Below are 18,684 nucleotides of genomic sequence, written 5' to 3' on the forward strand. Positions count from 1 at the left end.
TTACTATACGTGGTCATTCTTTTTCGGCTAAAAACGTCTTACTATACATGGTTCTTTTTTTTCGGCTAAAAACGCCTTACTAGATACATGGTGATTTTTTTCGGCTAAAAACGCCTTACTATACTGTACGTGGTCATTCTTTTTCGGCTAGCTGCCCGAGGTCCCTTGCCATGCTTCTTGTTGCTTGGATTGATGTTCACTTGTTGGCTTGCCCAGGGGCGGCTACTCCCCCTCCCCAAAAAGGTGGAGACAGATTCTACCATAGTTTCACAAACGCTGGTCGAAATGACCAACAAAAAAAACACCATGGTGCTGCTATTTCCGTTGATGTTACGACAATAAAATAAGCACAACATTGAGATTGTTTTGCGTAATTTATTGCTTGTAAAATGTCACAACAGACATTAGGATTTCAAATAAACTGAATTTAACATGACTACATTCATCTGTTCAAAGATGACATCACATGTCAAAGATTTTTTATGAACCTAAAAAAAAAAGTACAAATTTGATTTTGTTCATTGTCGTATTTAATCAATCATGAGTTTGATTCTTTCCAGTCAGGTGACGCAATGAAAATATTTTTGACTTGAATTTGTTACAACTCATGTATAACTTTTGAAGGAGGCATATGTAAAATTCACTTTTTAAAAGCTTGTATGTTATCATGGGGCTTCTGAAATGCTTGCCCACTTGTCACATCTGAAATGAATGCATCTGTATAGTACAGTCTAAAACACTTACAATGCAGAAACACCAAAATGCCCCACAGAAGCTATCACATCAAAGCTAAAAAGCTAGCATATGCGAATGGGGTTTTCTTGGATGGATACACAGATTAGCTTCTGATAGGTGGCACATAATTGCTATTTGAATTTCGGCAGGTCAGCGTACTATGGAATATGTCCATGTGCCACATAAAGAGTAAAGTGTATGAAGTGCTGCCTTTATGGTGGCTTTTTTCTTGCCTATTCACCCGCTAAGCTCCACCAGTCGCGGCGATAAAGAAGGGCTGTACTCGGCATTGGCCTTTCAGTACAACTCAACTCCACTCTAATTAAAGAGCACTTTAAAAACAACCATAGCTGCATGCAAAGTGCTGTATATCAAGTAAAAATCAGCCAGAGACAGTCGGCATGTAAAAATGGCCTAATTTTTGCAAGGTGTGTAAAAATGTATTGGCATTTTTTGATCCTTCGAGTATTGTTTTTACAGTCTTACAATATGGAAAACATTTCCATAATGTATCTTTTAAAAGACAGGCTCCCGCACCACCCGCGACCATTGTGAGGATAAAGCGAATCGGAAAATGGATGGATGGATCTTTTAAAAGGCACTAGCATAAAGATCGCCTTGTAACAGACAATGCGAGCTTATGTCGCGATAAATAAAACATAACAATCCCCACCCCTCCAAAAAATAGCGCAGAGAGGAACACTTAAATTACCCAACCACCTTACCTGACAATATTCATTAATATTCTTATTAATTTGCATAGTGAATATGTACAAGTCATTAAATAGGCCAGAGTGACCGAAAGTAGCGAAAACATGGCTTCAATCTCAAAGACTCTGAGGTACAAAGAATAATAAAGTCACTTTGTGAGGTTTAAAGGTGGCCATGGCATCGCTCGAAAGGAGACAGTCCATACCTAGATTGTGCTTGCTGATGCTGATGTCGCTAACGCTAGGCCAGGCTGGAGTTCAAAATGGCCGCCCACCCTGAGACAATTGCATTAAAGGGCCGGTGGTTGCTAAAAAAAAAAAAAAAAAAAAAAAAAAAAAAATCCAAAAATGAAATAAATACAAATGTATATCGAACGTGTCTTTGGTTGGAGGCCTAAAAAGTTGATAGAAAAATAAAATGTCTTTGTTTTTCGTATAATGGGTTGAATTACTCTTCCATGGGAATGTAAGACAAGATGGAGTGCTCTTGGGCCAAGGCGGCCAATTCTTTAAGGAACTCGCTGAAGAGGACGGTGGCGAACACGTCGGTCCGCTCGGCAGAGATGGACCTCGGTTGCGGTGGTGGCGAGCTCTTCAGGATGCCGCCGCCTCGCACTCGATTGCTTTTGTCTGAGGAGGACAACACAATCCGCATGAGCTACCTCCAAGCAGTACAACAGAAGAGAGATCGATATTGCATCTTTTTGGTTGTCACACTTGAACAACATGTTCTCGTTTCATAAACACTGCGTCGTATTAAGAGATTGTTCAATGATTCCGATGACCTTATTTTGCAGGTATGGAATATGTTCCACTTTATTCACAAAAAAAAAAAAACAATCAGTACCGTTCACAAATAAATGTGGAATATTACTGCATAAAAAGAGAGTACAAACCTAATTAAATAGAACATAGAGAAGTAAATGGAAACAGTTTGTGCATCTTTTGATTTTAATGCTTCAACTCATTTCATTGTGCTGCTCCTTCTGGTGTGCCCGCCTTGGCCACACCACGAGGATGCAGAAATAGTCTTTTTTTGTGTAGAGGATAAAGAATATAAGCCTTTGCGGACGATGATCATGTGGCAATCGGTAAAGTTGTACTGTGCCTGTGTACTGATGGAACTGCCAAAGTACCCTTGAGCAACATGCCAAACATTTCTCTTACGATTGAATGCCAAGCAAAAAATAATGTTTCTATATAAAATATCTGTATAACAGCTCTATTACTGATCTATTTTTTTCCCCGTCACTGGTTTATTCGCGACACATAGCCATTACCTGCTTCTCCGTACAACGTGTCCCTGGTCAGTAGCCAGTGTTGGGCGGCGACAATCAACTCGGGAAAGTCTTCACTGCTTGCAGCCAGCTGCTCGATCTGGTTCTTCACCGTGGCCAGAACCTGACAGGAAATCAATCGGAGGCATGATTACCCGAGTAATTGATGGAATGAGAGGATAGTCGATTTTCTAAACCCATTTGTCTGCGACGGCCCTAAATCTCCAAGTATGTGTCACCTGGTAGAGTGAGCGAACGGTGGGCTGGAAGACCAAGTTGGTGTTGAGGAGGAAGGAGCGCAGCAGAGGCTGAGGGTAAGCAGCCAGCTGTGCCAGGATGCCCGTCAGCAACAGGTTGACGTGCACCGAGTTGGTCAGCATGTTCTCCAGGCGGGACAACAGGACGCTGATAAAGGGACCTACCGACGTTTGAGCAGTTTTATTTATAGCAACAAGGTAAAGTCCCAGTCAGAACATCAGTCTGTTTTTCTGCTCGTTGGCAGAAAGGACAAATAACTTCTACAATGAGAATTAATATTAACTCTAACTCCAACCAGCAGAGGGCAGCGTTGGTTTGCATTTTAAAAAGCAAAGAGGAGCCACATGCTGGGGTATTATGGAAAAATTGTCATCATTATCCAAGTCACAATTAATACACACAATTATTAATGTTTTCAAAAGGTATTATTTGTTCAATTTTTAACATAACTTTAAGGAACAACCAGACAATTAGCAACACAGTAAAATAAGAATATACTGGAATAACACAAATTTTAAAAACAACAAATAAAAATAAATACTGGCTGATTCCGCTATGTGCGCCTTGGCCTCTTGGGGGCAGTGTTGCGCCATACATGCACAGAGTACACACTTGCATTCAGATTAAGAGTCTAAGAAGAAAGTTGAAATAGATCTTGATTAGTACAGCTTCTTTTGTCAGATTAGGAAATCGATATATTCTTCAGTGGTGTTGTATTCGCCATTACTACATCATTTGTGTGTGAATATTCATTATTTGGAGGAATATCATATCAGGAAATCTATGCTAACTTTCCAATTAGCCTCTCGATGGGATTCTACATTGACTGCAGTGTTATTGCTTTTGTTGTGCGTTTAGTTTTACAGCCTTCAGCACATACATCGTTTTTCTTGGTTTATAATTGCTTTTAGAATCCTGAAAAGCCAAAATTTAAATCATGACTGAATTTTGATTAAATGCTCACACCTACCGTACACCGTAGCATTGTGAATGCAAACTTCAAGTGCTAATCTTATCATTTTAACTTTTACAGATATATAAATCAATAAAATGGGCAAACTTAATATATGGAGTATTTGTCGAGTGTGGGACAAAAAAGGTCACTAAGTATTGCGAAATAATGAAAAGTCAATTGGAGAGCTGCTTCAATTTACCTGGCCAAAAAAGCCGATTCAGATTTTAAACTACGTTGCCAACTAACCTGTAAAAGGCGCTGACTGACTCCTGGCAGAGCCGCGCAACGGCAACCCAAACGGCGACTGCAGCTTCTCCGGCTCCGGCGTCTCTGGCGAGAAGGAAGTGAAATCCATTTCCTCATCTTGTGCCACGGCGTCATCCTTTGCTTCTCCGTCACATTTTCCGGCTTTAGCGCCTGCGTTGCTGTCAAACGTCCGGATGAGCTCCTCGTACTGAACCAGGAGGTCCTGGCCCAAGTCGGTTGGACTTTGACCATTCTCGGCCGTGTGCTTCTGGGTGAGTCCGTTCTTCCGGAGGTTCGAGTCTTTGCGTGCCACCGCCACGGTGGCTGCGGTGTCTTTCTTGGCTACCAGATCGTAGACCTTGACGTCATCCTGGAACTCGTTCTCCTCGATGTAGGAGCCCTTCACCAACAAAATAGCCGACTTTCGCATCTCTTCGATGTGCTTGGGGGGCTCGGCGGAAGGAGGCGACACAGGCGCAGGTTTGGGCTTGGCGGTCCCGGGCGGGCACGCGTCGTAGCTGTCGTCCCACTCCAGGTCCAACTGGTTGGCCGGTAGTTCGGTTCTGGGGTGCTGCGCCATCGCCAAGGATGCCCCCCACGGGGCTGGCTTCCTGGGTGCCGGCTCCTCCAGGACACCCGCTTTGTATTTCTCCGGAGGCGGGTCCTCGCCGTCGTACGCGGCCGACCACACCCGGCACGCCCGCATGCAGACGCCGATGCGCTCGTGGGCGTCGTCCAGGTAGTGGAGGTAGCTGACATCCAAATAGATCTCGGAGCCAATTGTACACCAGGAGTTGCCGGCCGGGTCGCCCTCAGCCGAGATGCCGTCTGAGGGAAAATCAATAAGAAGTCCAAGACAGCCAGGCTTGAAGGGATTTTTTTTTGTTTTCCCAGCCTTTTGAATTGCTCTTGAAGTGCAAAGGACTCACCTTTGGAGAACAGTATGGACTCGAGCTGTCGGAGCGGCGGCGGGCTGCTGTCGGGGGAGCAGCAGGACGGTGTCAAGGCCAGGATCTTGGCCGCCGACGCCGAGTAGAAGTCACGCTCCCTCACCACGCGCCGCTGACTCAGCATCATGTGATTGCACGGGATCAGGTACCTGAGGATGTACATGGCGCGCGGTGAACAAACCTCTCGGAGTTCATATTTTAATTATTTTTTTTTTTTGGTCACCTGAGGATGAGTTGCAACATGACATCTTCACAGTGCAAACCGATGAGAGTGCGGAAAAGTGCCAGTGACACGATGCCCAGCTGGAGGAAAAAAAGGAAAACATTTCAGGTGTAGCTCATGTTTAGTCAGTGAGTGTTTGCTCAAAAAGTCGTAGTTCTAGTACAAATCTGGGGAAAAAAATAAAAAAATGTAAAAAACGTGTTTGATGTGTAGGTGTGTCATTGTTGACTGTTGGTCAACACATTTCATTGACATAGCTGGATCAGCAATCCGGTGTTGCCACGGCAACACTCTCCAGTTATACAACGTGAATGGTTCAAATGGCAATTGAATCTATGATCTCGGTGGCATACCTGGAAGGGAGTGTTGATACGGCTGACGAGCGTGTCCAAAATGTGGACGTTCTCGTGGCGGTGCAGCAGGATGAAGGACAGGAAGGTCTGCAGCAGGGCCGGCTCACTGATGCTTCTCAGGAATAGGTCCAGGTACGCCGTGGTGGTCATCACTTCCTCGACAGTCAGCTACATGGTGTCACCCGAAAAATGAAAATGAACAATTCTGATGGAAAACTGCCAATTTAATACTGTGAGATGACGACTGGCATGATGATGGGTTGTTGGCAGTGAGTGACAAAAACCTCCAATGAGATTTGGATTTTGACCAATATAACAATGGGAGATTTTTATCGAAACGCTAACTGCTCGTGCTAAGCTGTGCAGTTAGCAACCAAATATCACATGAAACTGTCATTTAAGTAACTTAGCAAAATGATGTCTGTGAAAGGCTAATTGCTCACGTTCCAAACGGTCTTAACAGAAATACTGACATGAAACAATCATTTGACATTTTAAGGTGGTTGAACTATTTTTGCAAAATGCTGCTAATGCTACAATGCGCCGTTAGCCACAAAAAAAACCACGCGATTGAACGATCGTTTTAAAAGTGTAGCGAAAGTGACAAGTGAACAAAATGCCAATTGCTAATTAAGTACCCTGCTCTTAGCAGTTAGACAAATTTAACAAGTAAATTATTAGGTAATTTTAGAAAACTGCCGATTTGATAAAAAGGTGCTGGTGAAAGTTAGCAACAAAAAAGGACGTGAACGTGAATGTTCCACTATGTTGCTATTAGTTGACAAAAACATGGTGTCTATCATTACTTATTAGAACAATATATTTTGGAAAATGCAAAAAAAAAAAAAAGTGCTATGCGTATTGAACCTTATGCAGCGCGGGTGCGAGTACAGGCACGAGGAAGCCATTGTAGATGTAGCCCAACAACTGGTCTCTGATATCAGGGTGGGCTATCTGAGAAGTGGAGAGAGGAGTTGGCAATAAGGCTTGAAAGTTTATAGCGTTTAATTTGGGTTTTTTTTTGTTTTTTTTACCTGGATGACAGCATTGCAGAATTCCAGGGAATTGAGAAACTGGACCAAGGAGGGTACGCGGAGCCAGTCGTCCCTCTGCAGGCAGTGCCACTCGTCACTGGGAGCTTCCAACTTGGTAGGCAGAGATGAATACAGACCGCTGAGGCCCGTGGCAAGAACCTGAAGTCCAAAGGTCACACGATGATTAAATTCCAAGCCTCTCAGCCGTAAATATTGTCCACTTTCCTCCATGGAAGCAGACTTATGAGCCTTGTGTTGAATCAAAATATAACATGTGCAAACAACTGCTTTTACTTTGGAAAACAGCGGTCCACATTTTTACCTATTTTTGGTCACGTTACGGACCAAACCAGTAACAGAATCTTAATTTCAAAAAAGGTGCATTTCCTGCACTGTGTATTTGAAATAATGTCGTGTTGATGAATATAGGGATGAACTATCAACGTGTTTGATTTTGCAGATTCATTGATTAATCGGCAAAATCATCGACATGTGACTATTAACAACTAATCGTTGCTGTTAGCGGTTAGCAATAAAAACAACAACAACAAAAAAAAAAATCATGTCATGAAAGCAAAAAGAGATCACTTGCTAATTGCTAATGCTGAAGCGTGCCGTTAGCAGTTAGCAACATTGGATGCCTTTGCTCTCTCGGGTTAATTGATTCAGGTTATTAGGAGAACAGAAAGAACAGCATTAGTGGCAGTTTATCCTCAGTCAGATTATCCTTGTAGCCCGTGTCATTCAGGGGTGTCCATTGTTAGGAATGGACTGGTTTCAAAAGCTGCTTATTTTTTTTTTCTACCATGCCATGTCTGAGCCTGAGGCTACAATGGCATTGCGGATGCGAGATTAGCATAATTAAATAAACACCAGACACGTGAAAAAGACTTTGCAGTGCGGCAGGGCCATGGAGCCTTTTTCTTATCAGAGGCCCGTATGACATCGATGAAGGAATATGATTTCGTTTATGAGCATTTACCCGAGGTTAGAATTGAATGGCTGGTCGTACAGAGTGGAGATAGAAGTCGACTTGTGATTTCAACAAATGCAGACCAAAGATAAATCACTTCATCAACTTTTCCTTTTAGAAGTACACAAGTGACAGTTCCGTTCACGTGGCATTCACGATGATGAACTTCAAATCTGATTCGATGACAAACTGTTGCACTGACCGGACAGAAGAAGGTGTTCTCCGCCACGTGCTGGGCCACGCGCCCGTTCTCTGCCGACAAGGACATGATGAGTAGCAGCGCGTCTCGCGCCTGCTGCCCCACGGTGCCCTCGCGGTGGATGAAGGGGATGAGCAGCGAGAAGATGAGGAAGTTGGCGGCGCCCTGGTCCTCGCTGGTGTGGAAAAACAGCTCCAGCACGGACGGGTCCTTGGCCAGGACGCAGCAGAGCTGGTGCAGGAGCAGCACCAGCTGGGCCTCCACGTCGGGCGCGCCCCCCGAATCCGAACACGCCGACAGGAGCATCATGAGCGGCCGCAATACCGGTTTGTGGTGCAGCAGGGGCTGGCGAGACTGGCAAACCAGCATCTCGTACATCTTCAGCTGCTCCAGCTTCATGGCGTCGGTGAACTCGCGGCGCAGGCTCCACACGAACAGGCGCTCCATCACGTTCTCCAGCACCACAAACTCCAGGATGGGCCCCATGGCGCCCGCCTTGCCGCGATCCTCCTCCATCAGCAAGAAGAGCATGTGCTCCACGTAGTTCTGCACCGCGCTGGCCTCGTCGCCCGGAACGGGGCCAAAGCGCGGCCCGCCGCCCGGGCCCAGCACGCCCAGCGAGGGCGCCGAGGCCAAAGTCCCGCTGCGTAACGGGTCATGTTTTTCCAGAATTTTCACCACCTGCACAGAAGAAACGGGAATTTAGAGTTGATATAAAACTTCAAACATAAACACAGCATGTTGCTATCTAGAGGCTTATTTTGAAGTCGAGTAAGGCATAGTTCTCAAACTTTTTAGACAAAGACCCACCTCAAAAAAAAAATAAAAATCCTTGAGATATCATCACAATAGCAACATTAAAATCCAGTTGCGTAGTAGGCCCAAGCGTTCATGTGCAACGTAACCCAAATAGTGCTGGATCTACTCAAAGTCTTAAGTGGATTAAACAATCAAATTTACTGAAACACTCCCTAAAGGTTACGCAAACACTCTTAAATCTACGACACACTCCCCAATTTGTCCCTGAATAAATGTTTGGCAACAAACAATTCTAAAATGTTGACTTGTAAATGGAATGCACGTACACTAAAAGTTAAATCCAACTGGAGTGCACCTAGTGAAGGCTTAGGAGTAGTTCAAGTTCTTTCGTTTTAATTCGTGGTTCATTTGCCGCCTTTGTGTTAGCATTAGCCTAGCCTATAAGGATAAAACATTTATTTAAAAAACAATCGCCTACTAAATCGCAATATTGAAGGAGGGGGCGGGGGGGGGGGGGGGGGGGGGAGACAATTCGATTATTTTTCAAAAGCCCCAACTCTAAATGAGCATCCATACAGTTTTACGTTCTCACTCCAAAATGCAAAACCGACATTGACATAGCTACTTCCAGTTAATCATCTTTTTAACACAACGATCACCTTTCATATCAACATCAAACGGAAGGGATTGCCCCAAACGCCGACAAGTTAATAATCAAACACGATACGATTAGACGCGCAAATAAAGGGAGAGACACTGTCCTTTGTGCATGCACTATTTCCTTTTCCTTGAGCGTGTGTGACATCGACACCACCCCCGGCGACAATCGAGCCAGCCTCCTCCGTCATCTACCTTTGCTGTGGCAACAAACAAATGCCGCACAACACGAGCGGGTCGATGGAAACGGGAGCCCGCTGGGAGCCTCGCCTCGCGGAACAAACAGCACTCAAGCGCTGCGCAACCAAAGACTTGTCATGTCCTATTTATTTCTGTGGCCCTTAAGCACAAACGGTCTCAAAGGGCGTCACGGGCCCACAGTTGAGTAAGTATTCACGACATCGCTTGACCTTAACCTCCAGGAGGGCAAGGAAAAAAAAAAAAAATAAAAAGAAAGAAGCCTTGAGGAGGGGCCGCAGATGGGCGAACCCCCCTTCCAGGATGACCAGGCTGCCATGATTATCGGTTGCGCAGAGTGCCATTGTCACTTTTCTTGGCACAGCCAGAATTTTAACAAGATGAAAGCCCCCGGGAAATTCTTCCGACCAACATTTCTTGTCTTGTCTTTCCTCCGTGGTGTGCAGAAATTTAGGGGAAGAAAATGAAAATGTTGGAAAGTGCATCCCAGCTAACGATACAGAAAGAGTCACGCCTTGACCCCACTGGGTAAAACATAAATTTCACCTGTGCTGTATTTGACAATAAAGTTGTACTTGATACTTGACACTTGACTTAATATATATTTCCGTTCAATAACCGCTGGATGGTAAAACAAAGAGAGAGGCTAAACAAAGTGTTTTTTGTAGCGTCGGCGTCAACATTCACGATAGTTCAGCTTCTACAGGCCTGCACATCTGGAATGAAAATGTCCTTGTTGGTGCCAAAAGTGAAACTGTTCGAATCGCGGGCGTTTCCCCGAGTACATTTCCGAGGAGAGATCCTTGGAAAAGGTTGCACGCAGAAAATATCCTGGGAGATGATGCATGAGGACTTTTGGGAGGCTTACGGAGCTGCGCAAAATATCTTGTTGAAATCCAAAGCAGCGTAGAAATGGGTTCACGCGGGTGTGGCGGCGCTGCGAGCGAGTTCCACTGGGGCAAGCTGAGACAGACTGCCAAGATTCCACTGGCAGAGGAACCGCGCTGCCCTCCAGTGTTGCCGGGACACGGCTGGAGCGCTTTGCGCCGTCACTGCCGCGACAAATACTTTTCAGCGGGCCTCGCCTCAATGACGGGACAGTGAGACTTGACCCAATCGTTATTCTCATTTTGAGACAAGGGGGGAGTTATTTGAGGAGAATATGTCATTCCTCTTTTCACGTTTGTTGTCAAAACGTTGAAGAGTGCGAACCAAATGTGTTTTTTGGGCCCCTTAACTGTTCTTTGAATATTCAGACGTGATGAAGTGCGAGGATGAAAATGCGCTCAAAATTGGAAACACTCACATTTTGACAAAAATAATCAAGAATTGTACTTGGTAAAAATAATAATAAAATATATAATCCTGTGAAATTTCTAAGAAACCCCCGCACGTCTCCTAAAAATGTAAATAAAATAAGAACCCCCCGCCCAACACCTGGTTAAAAATAAATAAATATTATATTCTAACAGAAATTTGCTGTGGATTATACAAAATGCTCGATAATCGGGTGTTGATTTAACTTTTTTCCCCCTCGCAACGAATTGGTCAAAATTCTTTCAAGCAGGTAAAAAAAAAAAAATCTTGTTTAAAAGTGACAATTGTGGAAATTTGACAAAAATCAATAAAATCCTCCAACAGAAGCTGTCATACACGCCTTTTGCGTTGGGTGTTACGATCAACAGCGGTCCTCTTACTTACACTTCTTACAAAGTTGCAACTCGAACTTGGTCTGTCATCAGGTTAAGACTGCGTGTTTAGTTTTTTCTTGCTGTCATTGTATTTTTTTTTCTTTTAACTTCTTCACAGACATTTACCTGAGCCCAGTGGTTCTTGAACACAATCATGCATGTCTCTGGATCCGCCCCTTGCAGCACCACGGACGGCCCATCTTGGTTTCCGTTGGCGACCATGGAGGCCATGACGGGGACCGGTCTCTCTATGCCTCTTTCACCATGTCAGAGGAGGGAGGCCCCGCCTGCCGTAACCACCGGAGACAGACTCACCGCAGAGGACCTGCTTGAGGCATTAAAAAAAAAAGAAAAAAAAACCTGGCAGCGGCGCTTTTTCTTTGAAGGACAACGCCGCGCGCCGTTCCCCTCCTGCGCCGCCGCGCTCCAGCTATGCTAGGCATGCAGGAACAATAACACGAGAAGTCACATGACTGGGTGGAGGAGCCCACTTGGGGCCGAGCTGTCAAATTGCTCTTCGGAGTAGCCCAGACGTTCTGAGAGGCCTCCAGCGCGGATCGTGGCTATGTGCCAACCGGACGGGAAAACAAATCTTTTCGCTGGCTGCTTATTGCGTAGCAATGCCCGCTAGGCCGACAAAAAGGACTGGAACTCTGCGGCTCATTGGAGAAAGTCGTCATCCGTTTGGCCATAGGAAAAACATGCTCGTTTGGAGTAGGCGACTGGAAATGGAAGACAGCGGTTTGCTTTGACAACCCTGTTTAACCTGCTCGGGCAATTCCAGTCACGATTCCAAACACAGGATACGAACGAGTCTTGTGCCACTGGGAGTGTCATATGTAGTTGTGACATCATTGTTAAAAATAAACAAATGGATAAATGATGCAACAATGCCATTAAAAAGGGTTATTTCGGTGCCTGAAATCTACATTTTGAATAAATCAAAATTTTTCAAAAATATTAAGTGTTCGGGGAAAACATGTAGTTTCGTGCAGCTGCCTTTAAGTCATTCTTGTAAAATTACAAGCTTTTTTTTGTGTGCATCTAAACATTCCAACTTTAATGTAAGAAAAAAATACAACTATTCTTGTAATATTGCCTTATCAGTTTATCTCATAAGATTCCATTTTTTAAAGGAATTTATAGAAAATTGTGTTGTTTTTTTTTTAAATAAAAAATAAAACAGTAAAATACTGTCAGATTTTTGTTGCTCTCCATGATAGCAAGTTGATTCCCTTTTTGCGACATTAAAAAACATTTGCTCGGGAAAGCAACGATGAACATTTATGCTTACTTTCTGGCATGTTGTGAGGCAAACCAGTAAATGAATCATAATTAGTTTTCTGAACTGCTTAGTTGAAATAATGTCCTGATTTTGGAATAAAGGGACGAAAATTAAAACACGTATCTTTTTTTGTGTGATTCATTGACAAAACAATTGACAGATTAAATTCAATTTTTAAAAGAAGCGTTAGTTTTAGCCCTACTCTACTTAAATAATCTTTTAACAAAACACTAATATCTCAATTTATTTCATTAATTTACAATTTCTTTCGAAAAAGAAAATATGACTTCATTCTTGCAATAAGTCTTTTTTCCCCTTGTAGGAGAACTTTCGCACCATAAAATTATGACTTTTTCTTGGGGAGGGGGAAAAAACAATCACAGTACAATTATTGTTTTCTTTTTGGCATTGTCCTCTTGCTCATTTGTAGACGAAACTACAGCTCATTTAAAAAACATTTTCATTTTTTAATTCTTGTTTAGCGCTACCCATCCACATTTTTCAACAAAGCTCGGATTAGAACGCTTGTAACCCTGCTTGCATTGTTCCATTGTGTGGGCACCGCACTCAAGAAGGATTCAACAACTGTAAAGCTGTCACGACAACAAATCTGAGCCCTTCCTAAACGTCCCTTCTGTCCAATCACAGCGGCCCATTTTTGAATTCCCATTGAAGTCGTTCCAAGTTTTGCTATCGGGTTGGAATTCCATGTAAGGGAATGCTCTTGTGGTCCTACCTTCGTCGAAGCATCTTTAAGCAGGAACGCGGGGCTCGACCGAACAAGACGTCCTCATGCCACGCCGGCTTCATAAAAACAGAGAGAGAGAGCCTTTGGGAATGGTTTGTGTGATGAGTGTGGGAGGCGAAGCATGCTGGGAAATGACTGGACGTGAGTAAGATACTCCGAGAAGCACGTGGACGCAAGGGGAGGAGATTTAAAAAAAAAAAAGGGGGGTGAGAAAAAGTCCACAATGAAAGATGACGACTTCCACATGTGCAGCAGGCAGAGCGTCCATCCCCCCCCCCCCCGAAAAAAGGCAACGTCAGCGCTTTCTCATCCCCGCATTCCTTCAAGGAAGTCCTCAACATTCCAGACCGCAAAGACAATAAGAGCATTGTCCTGGACCATTAGGGTCAACATGCTAAATTGTCACTGCAAGAGAGAGGAGGCGAGGGGTGGGGGGTGAGGGCAATCGGGAGGCCGCCTTCATGCCATCCATCGTGGGAATCGTACCGTGTGGTCATGTGAAGTGGCTTTCTCGTTCATGTCAAATGAGTGTTCAAATAAACATCGTGGACAACTTGGTCAGCGGCGAGCGGGACGAACATTACTTGGAAGACGTGATCGGCTTGATTGAGTAAACTGAGTTAAAAGCTCTGACACAATTAATTCAACTGCTAAGTGTGTATTTAAAAAATAAATTACATTTAATTTTAAAAAACTGTCCCGAAGGAGTTTTTTTCTGATCAAATTTAAGCTGCTGTCGTCACTTGTACAGGCTTGCACAGGTGTGCCATGCCCAAATAGCTCCAGGCAGAACCGAACACACCCACGATGTTCTTGCTGCAGTATTACTTCTACTGACATATGATGAGTTTTCCTTTATCTCTGCTCAGAGAAAGCATTGAAGAGTTTCCGGGCAGTTGCCATGGCGACACAACCATAGGGATAGCGTCTGATCAAACATTTCAAGCTACACGCGAAGTCGCCGTTGCAAGTCAACAACACAGCAGGGAAGAAATGCTACATGCTATCATATTGACGTCTACATTATTTCATGTTGAAACCCCAAACTTTATATGGTTAAAAAAATAAAATAAAACATGAGCACTATACCATTCCCAGTGTAACCTTCTCCCCTACTTTGTGCTCCTTAATTAAAGACGGTGGACCTGGACGACGCTCGTGTTGTGCTAGCATTAGCCTCAGTGCTGTTCACTTGACTTGTTCAGAGCGGTGAAAAGTGTTGGTACGCGCTTTCCGCAACCAGAGATGTGGCTTTGCAGCACTAACAAGCTCCGTCAGCGTTTTGAAATGTTTAGCTTTCTTTATTGCTATTTTTTTTTCACCTTGACAATTGTTCAAATACTGGATATGTGGCAGATGTTTTCGACTGAGCTCATCGTGAAAGAATGAAGCAAATGTGAAATATCTTGACAAGTGCAAGATGAGAATTTGAAAGAACAAGTCACACGGCGCCTCTCCGAACGTGAACCTAAATGTTGTTTTGAGTTTGTCATATTTTTTCTTTCCAGTGAAGTAAAAAAGAAAAGGACAAAAATGTTACTTTTTGATGAAAAGCACACGAAAGCTATGAACAAAGTTCAGACGACACATGACCATAGATTCCGATTAGCGTTTACCACCAAAAAACAAATTGAGATGGGTTGTACGCTATTGACAGGAGATTAAGACCAAAAACAGAAAAACGCTGCCCCCATCAAAATGTTTCGAGGTTTTCATAGATAAGATGGCACCTAAGCACTACTTTTCGATTGGTCAGGGCTTTGATGGCATCTTGTAGCCACTTATAGCATTTCAGAAAAATAACACAAAAAAATGTGATTTGATTAGTTTTACAGTCATTAAAGGATGAAAGAAAATATGTAAGGGAAGATTTTCTTTGGCCGGGGTGCTGATTCCAATCAACCACACATATTCTTCCGACCATCTTTCAAGGACGGTAACAAATTAGCTTGTTTTATCTTCGGGCTCGCAACCTTCACACTCGCAAAGCTGAAGCTAAAGTGAGGTATTGTATGAACACAATGCGGGTATGCGATGACATCACTCCGACTTTCATGTTTCGATGAGGGTGGGCGTACAATAGGCTTTCGTCTGCCTCACCGATCTCGTTGCTGGCTTGTCTGCATGATGTCATACGCACAGGTGAAAAAACCAAAACGGCCATGAGAGGGTGAAGACGCAGGTCGACGGATTTTAGCGATCCAAACAAGTCATGTGGAAGAGAGTTTGAGTTGAATGTTGATTCATCAGTTCATCAAATATTTGCTTTTACATTGTTTAAAAAAAGAACTGGTTTGACTATTTTTTATTTGTTCGTCAATTTACCTTCAAGGTGTTTTTATTAGCGCCTAGCTATGGCCGAGTTGTGTAATTTGAGTTGGAATGGTGTAACTTGATTGAGTCTACTCTAGTATTAAAACGCCGATGTTTGTCACTTTTCTTTCATCATGTCATTTTTCAAATGACTCCCTGTCAATCTAGTCTGTTTAGGCAACCTTTGTGGATATATTATCCATACTACAGGGCCCTGTATGCAATATGTAGGGCATCGCTGGCATGAAAGGCAACACAAGTGGGTCAAACTGAGTTTTATGTTAAATTCGTAAAACTTTCCACAAAAAGGAGAAGCTTACGAAACTGATTGTTTTTGTTTATACTGTATAGTGTTACATTTCAACCTTTCTAAAAGTTTTATTATACAATTTCTGTAAACTGTAATGCCTTTTTGAAATAACATTTCGCACTGAGGGGTTAAAATTGGCACAATAAATGACATGGAAAAAATACATTGGAGGTGTTTTGAGAGGGGGATCGTTAGGGGCTAATCCCAAACTCGGGACACAGCTGATCTGGTCGATGGCATCTGCTCAACAAAATTGTTGTTTTTGTATAATCCAAATATTAATCTCCACTTTGTTTTGCAACATTTCTAGACAAAGAGGCACTCACAAGGTTATATAAAAGAACAAAATCTGCATTCTGTTTTGGTTATTTACACTAGTGGGTTGCTTCTTTGCAAATATAAAGATTGGCCTTCATTTAAATTTATTTCATTTAAAAAAAAAATCTTTTGCAATTGCTATTTGAATGTGACTTTGTTTTGGAGATTACAAAACCTACTTTTTTCTTGACCGTGACTCAGTCTCCTGCACCAAATGAAACAAAGCCTTGTTACTCCTTGTGAGAAACATTTTTGGACAGAACTTGTATGTTAATTTATACGAGACACTCCTAAACTAGTGACTCGTGATATGTAATCACATTAGTTTGACCTCAGCTACTCAGCCAATGAAATTCAATGCAATACATCACATGACTCATTATTATCCTCATTCGTGATAATCAGCATATTCCTACTAAGTAATACGTGTTGTCATACATTTGAATGATGACTTCATGTTGAGCTTTTGCTCTTTGGTGATGGTAAAAGGGGAAATGAAAATTACAGAGCACGACATCATCCAGTGTTATAATCTATTTTTTTTTTAAAAGCATCACGGCTAATGACTAGCATAATCCAGAGTGTATGGAATGACATCCGGTGTCACCTCATCAGGTAACGCAACACCTGCATCACACCTGATCATTGAGCTCCAAGAGCCGTCACATCAATCTAAACAAAGAAGCAAGAGAACTTTGCGTTTACGTTTCACACATCAATAACAAAACAACACCAAGAAAAATGGAAGATTTTGAGGGTATTTGTGGCAATTTTAAGGAGTTCCCAATACTTTTGACCACACAGAAGACCATCCAAAGGATTCGTTTTCATGGGCGGAAAAAAATGTGATACAGAGTGCTACCTTCGTAACATTAAAGTATTAAAAGTAATCGTATTTGTAATCATACACCGAACCACACGCGCGTGTCAGTCACAGCCGCGCATGCGCAAAAACTCTCTCGCAACACGTAACGTGAAGCCAAACTGGGAGTCACAGCGAGTGTAAACATTTAGAAAGAGCGAGGAAAAACACAAGCATTATGGCATACATGTTCTTCTATTTTTCTTACCTCTTCCTTACAGACGCGTAGCCACTTTCACAACACAGTTTAAGTCCTTCAAATCCCGAAGTTAAGCAGGTCTTGACGTGTAAAATTGAAGAGGTGTGGACGGAAGGCAGCGATGCGACTGCAAAGGTGAAGAGAGGAGAGAGACAAACCCTTTAGTCCCGCCCACTCAAATGATCGACGTGTCACGTCGACTCTTAGTTTTGCCTTTGAAAATAATAATAAGATAAATTCATTTATTTTAGTTTTTAATTTCCAAAAATGTGACATTCTTTTCTGGAATTTTATATAATAAAGTGAAGAGCTCTCCGAAGAGATGCAATGTAATACTGAATTTGTTAATTGCTTCCCTCTACCGGACAAAGAAGTTACTACATAAGAAAATACGCCAACGTGGAGATTGCGTGTTCTCCCCGTGCCTGCGTGGGTTTTCTCCAGGTACTTCGGTTTCCTCTCATATTCCAAAAGCATGCACGGTGGCTTAATTGATCACTCTAAATTGTCGTTAAGTGTGATTGGTAGTGTCAATGTTTTTTTTTTTATATGTGTGCCTTTATATGGCTGCCTACCAATTCAAGGTTTTACCCTGCCTACCACCTAATGACAGCTGGGATAGGGTCCAGCACACCGGCGACCCTTGTGATGAATGGATACTGTATATGAAAATAAGTAATTTTACAGGACAGTGAGAACAACAGAGGGCCCAGAACTGAACCCTGCGGAACACCACAGCACAGAGGGGCAGTTCGTGACTCGGAGCAACCAAAGCAAACACAAAAAGCTCTCTCAGCCAAATAGGACCTAAACCACCCAAGGGCGCTTCCTCCAATGCCCACCAGGTGCTGTCAACAAGCGAACAGAGTACTGTGATCAACTGTATAAAATGCTGCAGTAAATCCCCCCCCCCCAAAAAAGACACGCATGTCTCCAGTGTAATTTGCCAGGAGAATATTGTTTGTTGTTGTGTGAATTATTTTAGCTCCATGTACAGCACTTTGTATACAGTGGTGGTTGTTTTAAAGTGCTCTACAAATACAGTTGGGTTGAGAAGAAAGTCAAAACGTTCACAAATATTTTTTAGGAAAAATTGTAAGTAATGATTCAATTTAAAAAATACTCATTCATTTATAACTAAACACATGTAAAAAATAAACATGTATGAAATTTTCAATGCAATTGTATTTAACTTCAAAGTTAAACACAACTGAAGCATATTTTGGCATTGATTTATCAGCAAACCACCAGAGGGACCCCCGAGTAAAATTCGTGGCACACAAACCACTTTTATAGTACTACTGTATATAATATAACTACAATTACAGTGATTATACAAATACCTCTCCAAACTTTATTACCCTTGTACAGAGGGTCACTTAGTGCAGAAAAGTAATTTGGTACAGTATGGTGTGGTATGGTATTGTGATC

The 18,684-nt window shown here is 42.8% G+C and overlaps 1 protein-coding gene across 2 annotated transcripts; it reads right to left on the bottom strand.

The window, feature by feature from the left end:
• Positions 1 to 355: 355 nt before the first annotated feature.
• fhip1aa (FHF complex subunit HOOK interacting protein 1Aa) lies at positions 356 to 17,385 on the bottom strand. 2 transcript variants are annotated; one of them, XM_086119033.1, is made up of 13 exons: positions 17,263 to 17,385; positions 13,240 to 13,307; positions 11,345 to 11,543; positions 7,917 to 8,594; positions 6,742 to 6,900; positions 6,575 to 6,661; positions 5,708 to 5,875; positions 5,355 to 5,434; positions 5,111 to 5,280; positions 4,182 to 5,009; positions 2,962 to 3,140; positions 2,726 to 2,846; positions 356 to 2,075 (listed from the first exon to the last, which is right to left on the bottom strand). In XM_086119033.1, exons 3-13 carry the CDS (start codon positions 11,447 to 11,449, stop codon positions 1,894 to 1,896), a joined length of 2,757 nt encoding a protein of 918 aa, XP_085975159.1. In that variant the 5' UTR covers positions 11,450 to 11,543; positions 13,240 to 13,307; positions 17,263 to 17,385; the 3' UTR covers positions 356 to 1,893. The 2 variants fall into 2 exon arrangements, with proteins under 2 accessions (XP_085975159.1, XP_085975160.1); XM_086119034.1 differs by having other exon boundaries at positions 11,345 to 11,546.
• Between the last annotated feature and the right edge of the window lie 1,299 nt (positions 17,386 to 18,684).

Source organism: Hippocampus guttulatus, chromosome 9, assembly GCF_054856545.1.
Source record: "Hippocampus guttulatus isolate MCC_2025c chromosome 9, RoL_Hgut_1.0, whole genome shotgun sequence".
Taxonomy (NCBI): domain Eukaryota; kingdom Metazoa; phylum Chordata; class Actinopteri; order Syngnathiformes; family Syngnathidae; genus Hippocampus; species Hippocampus guttulatus.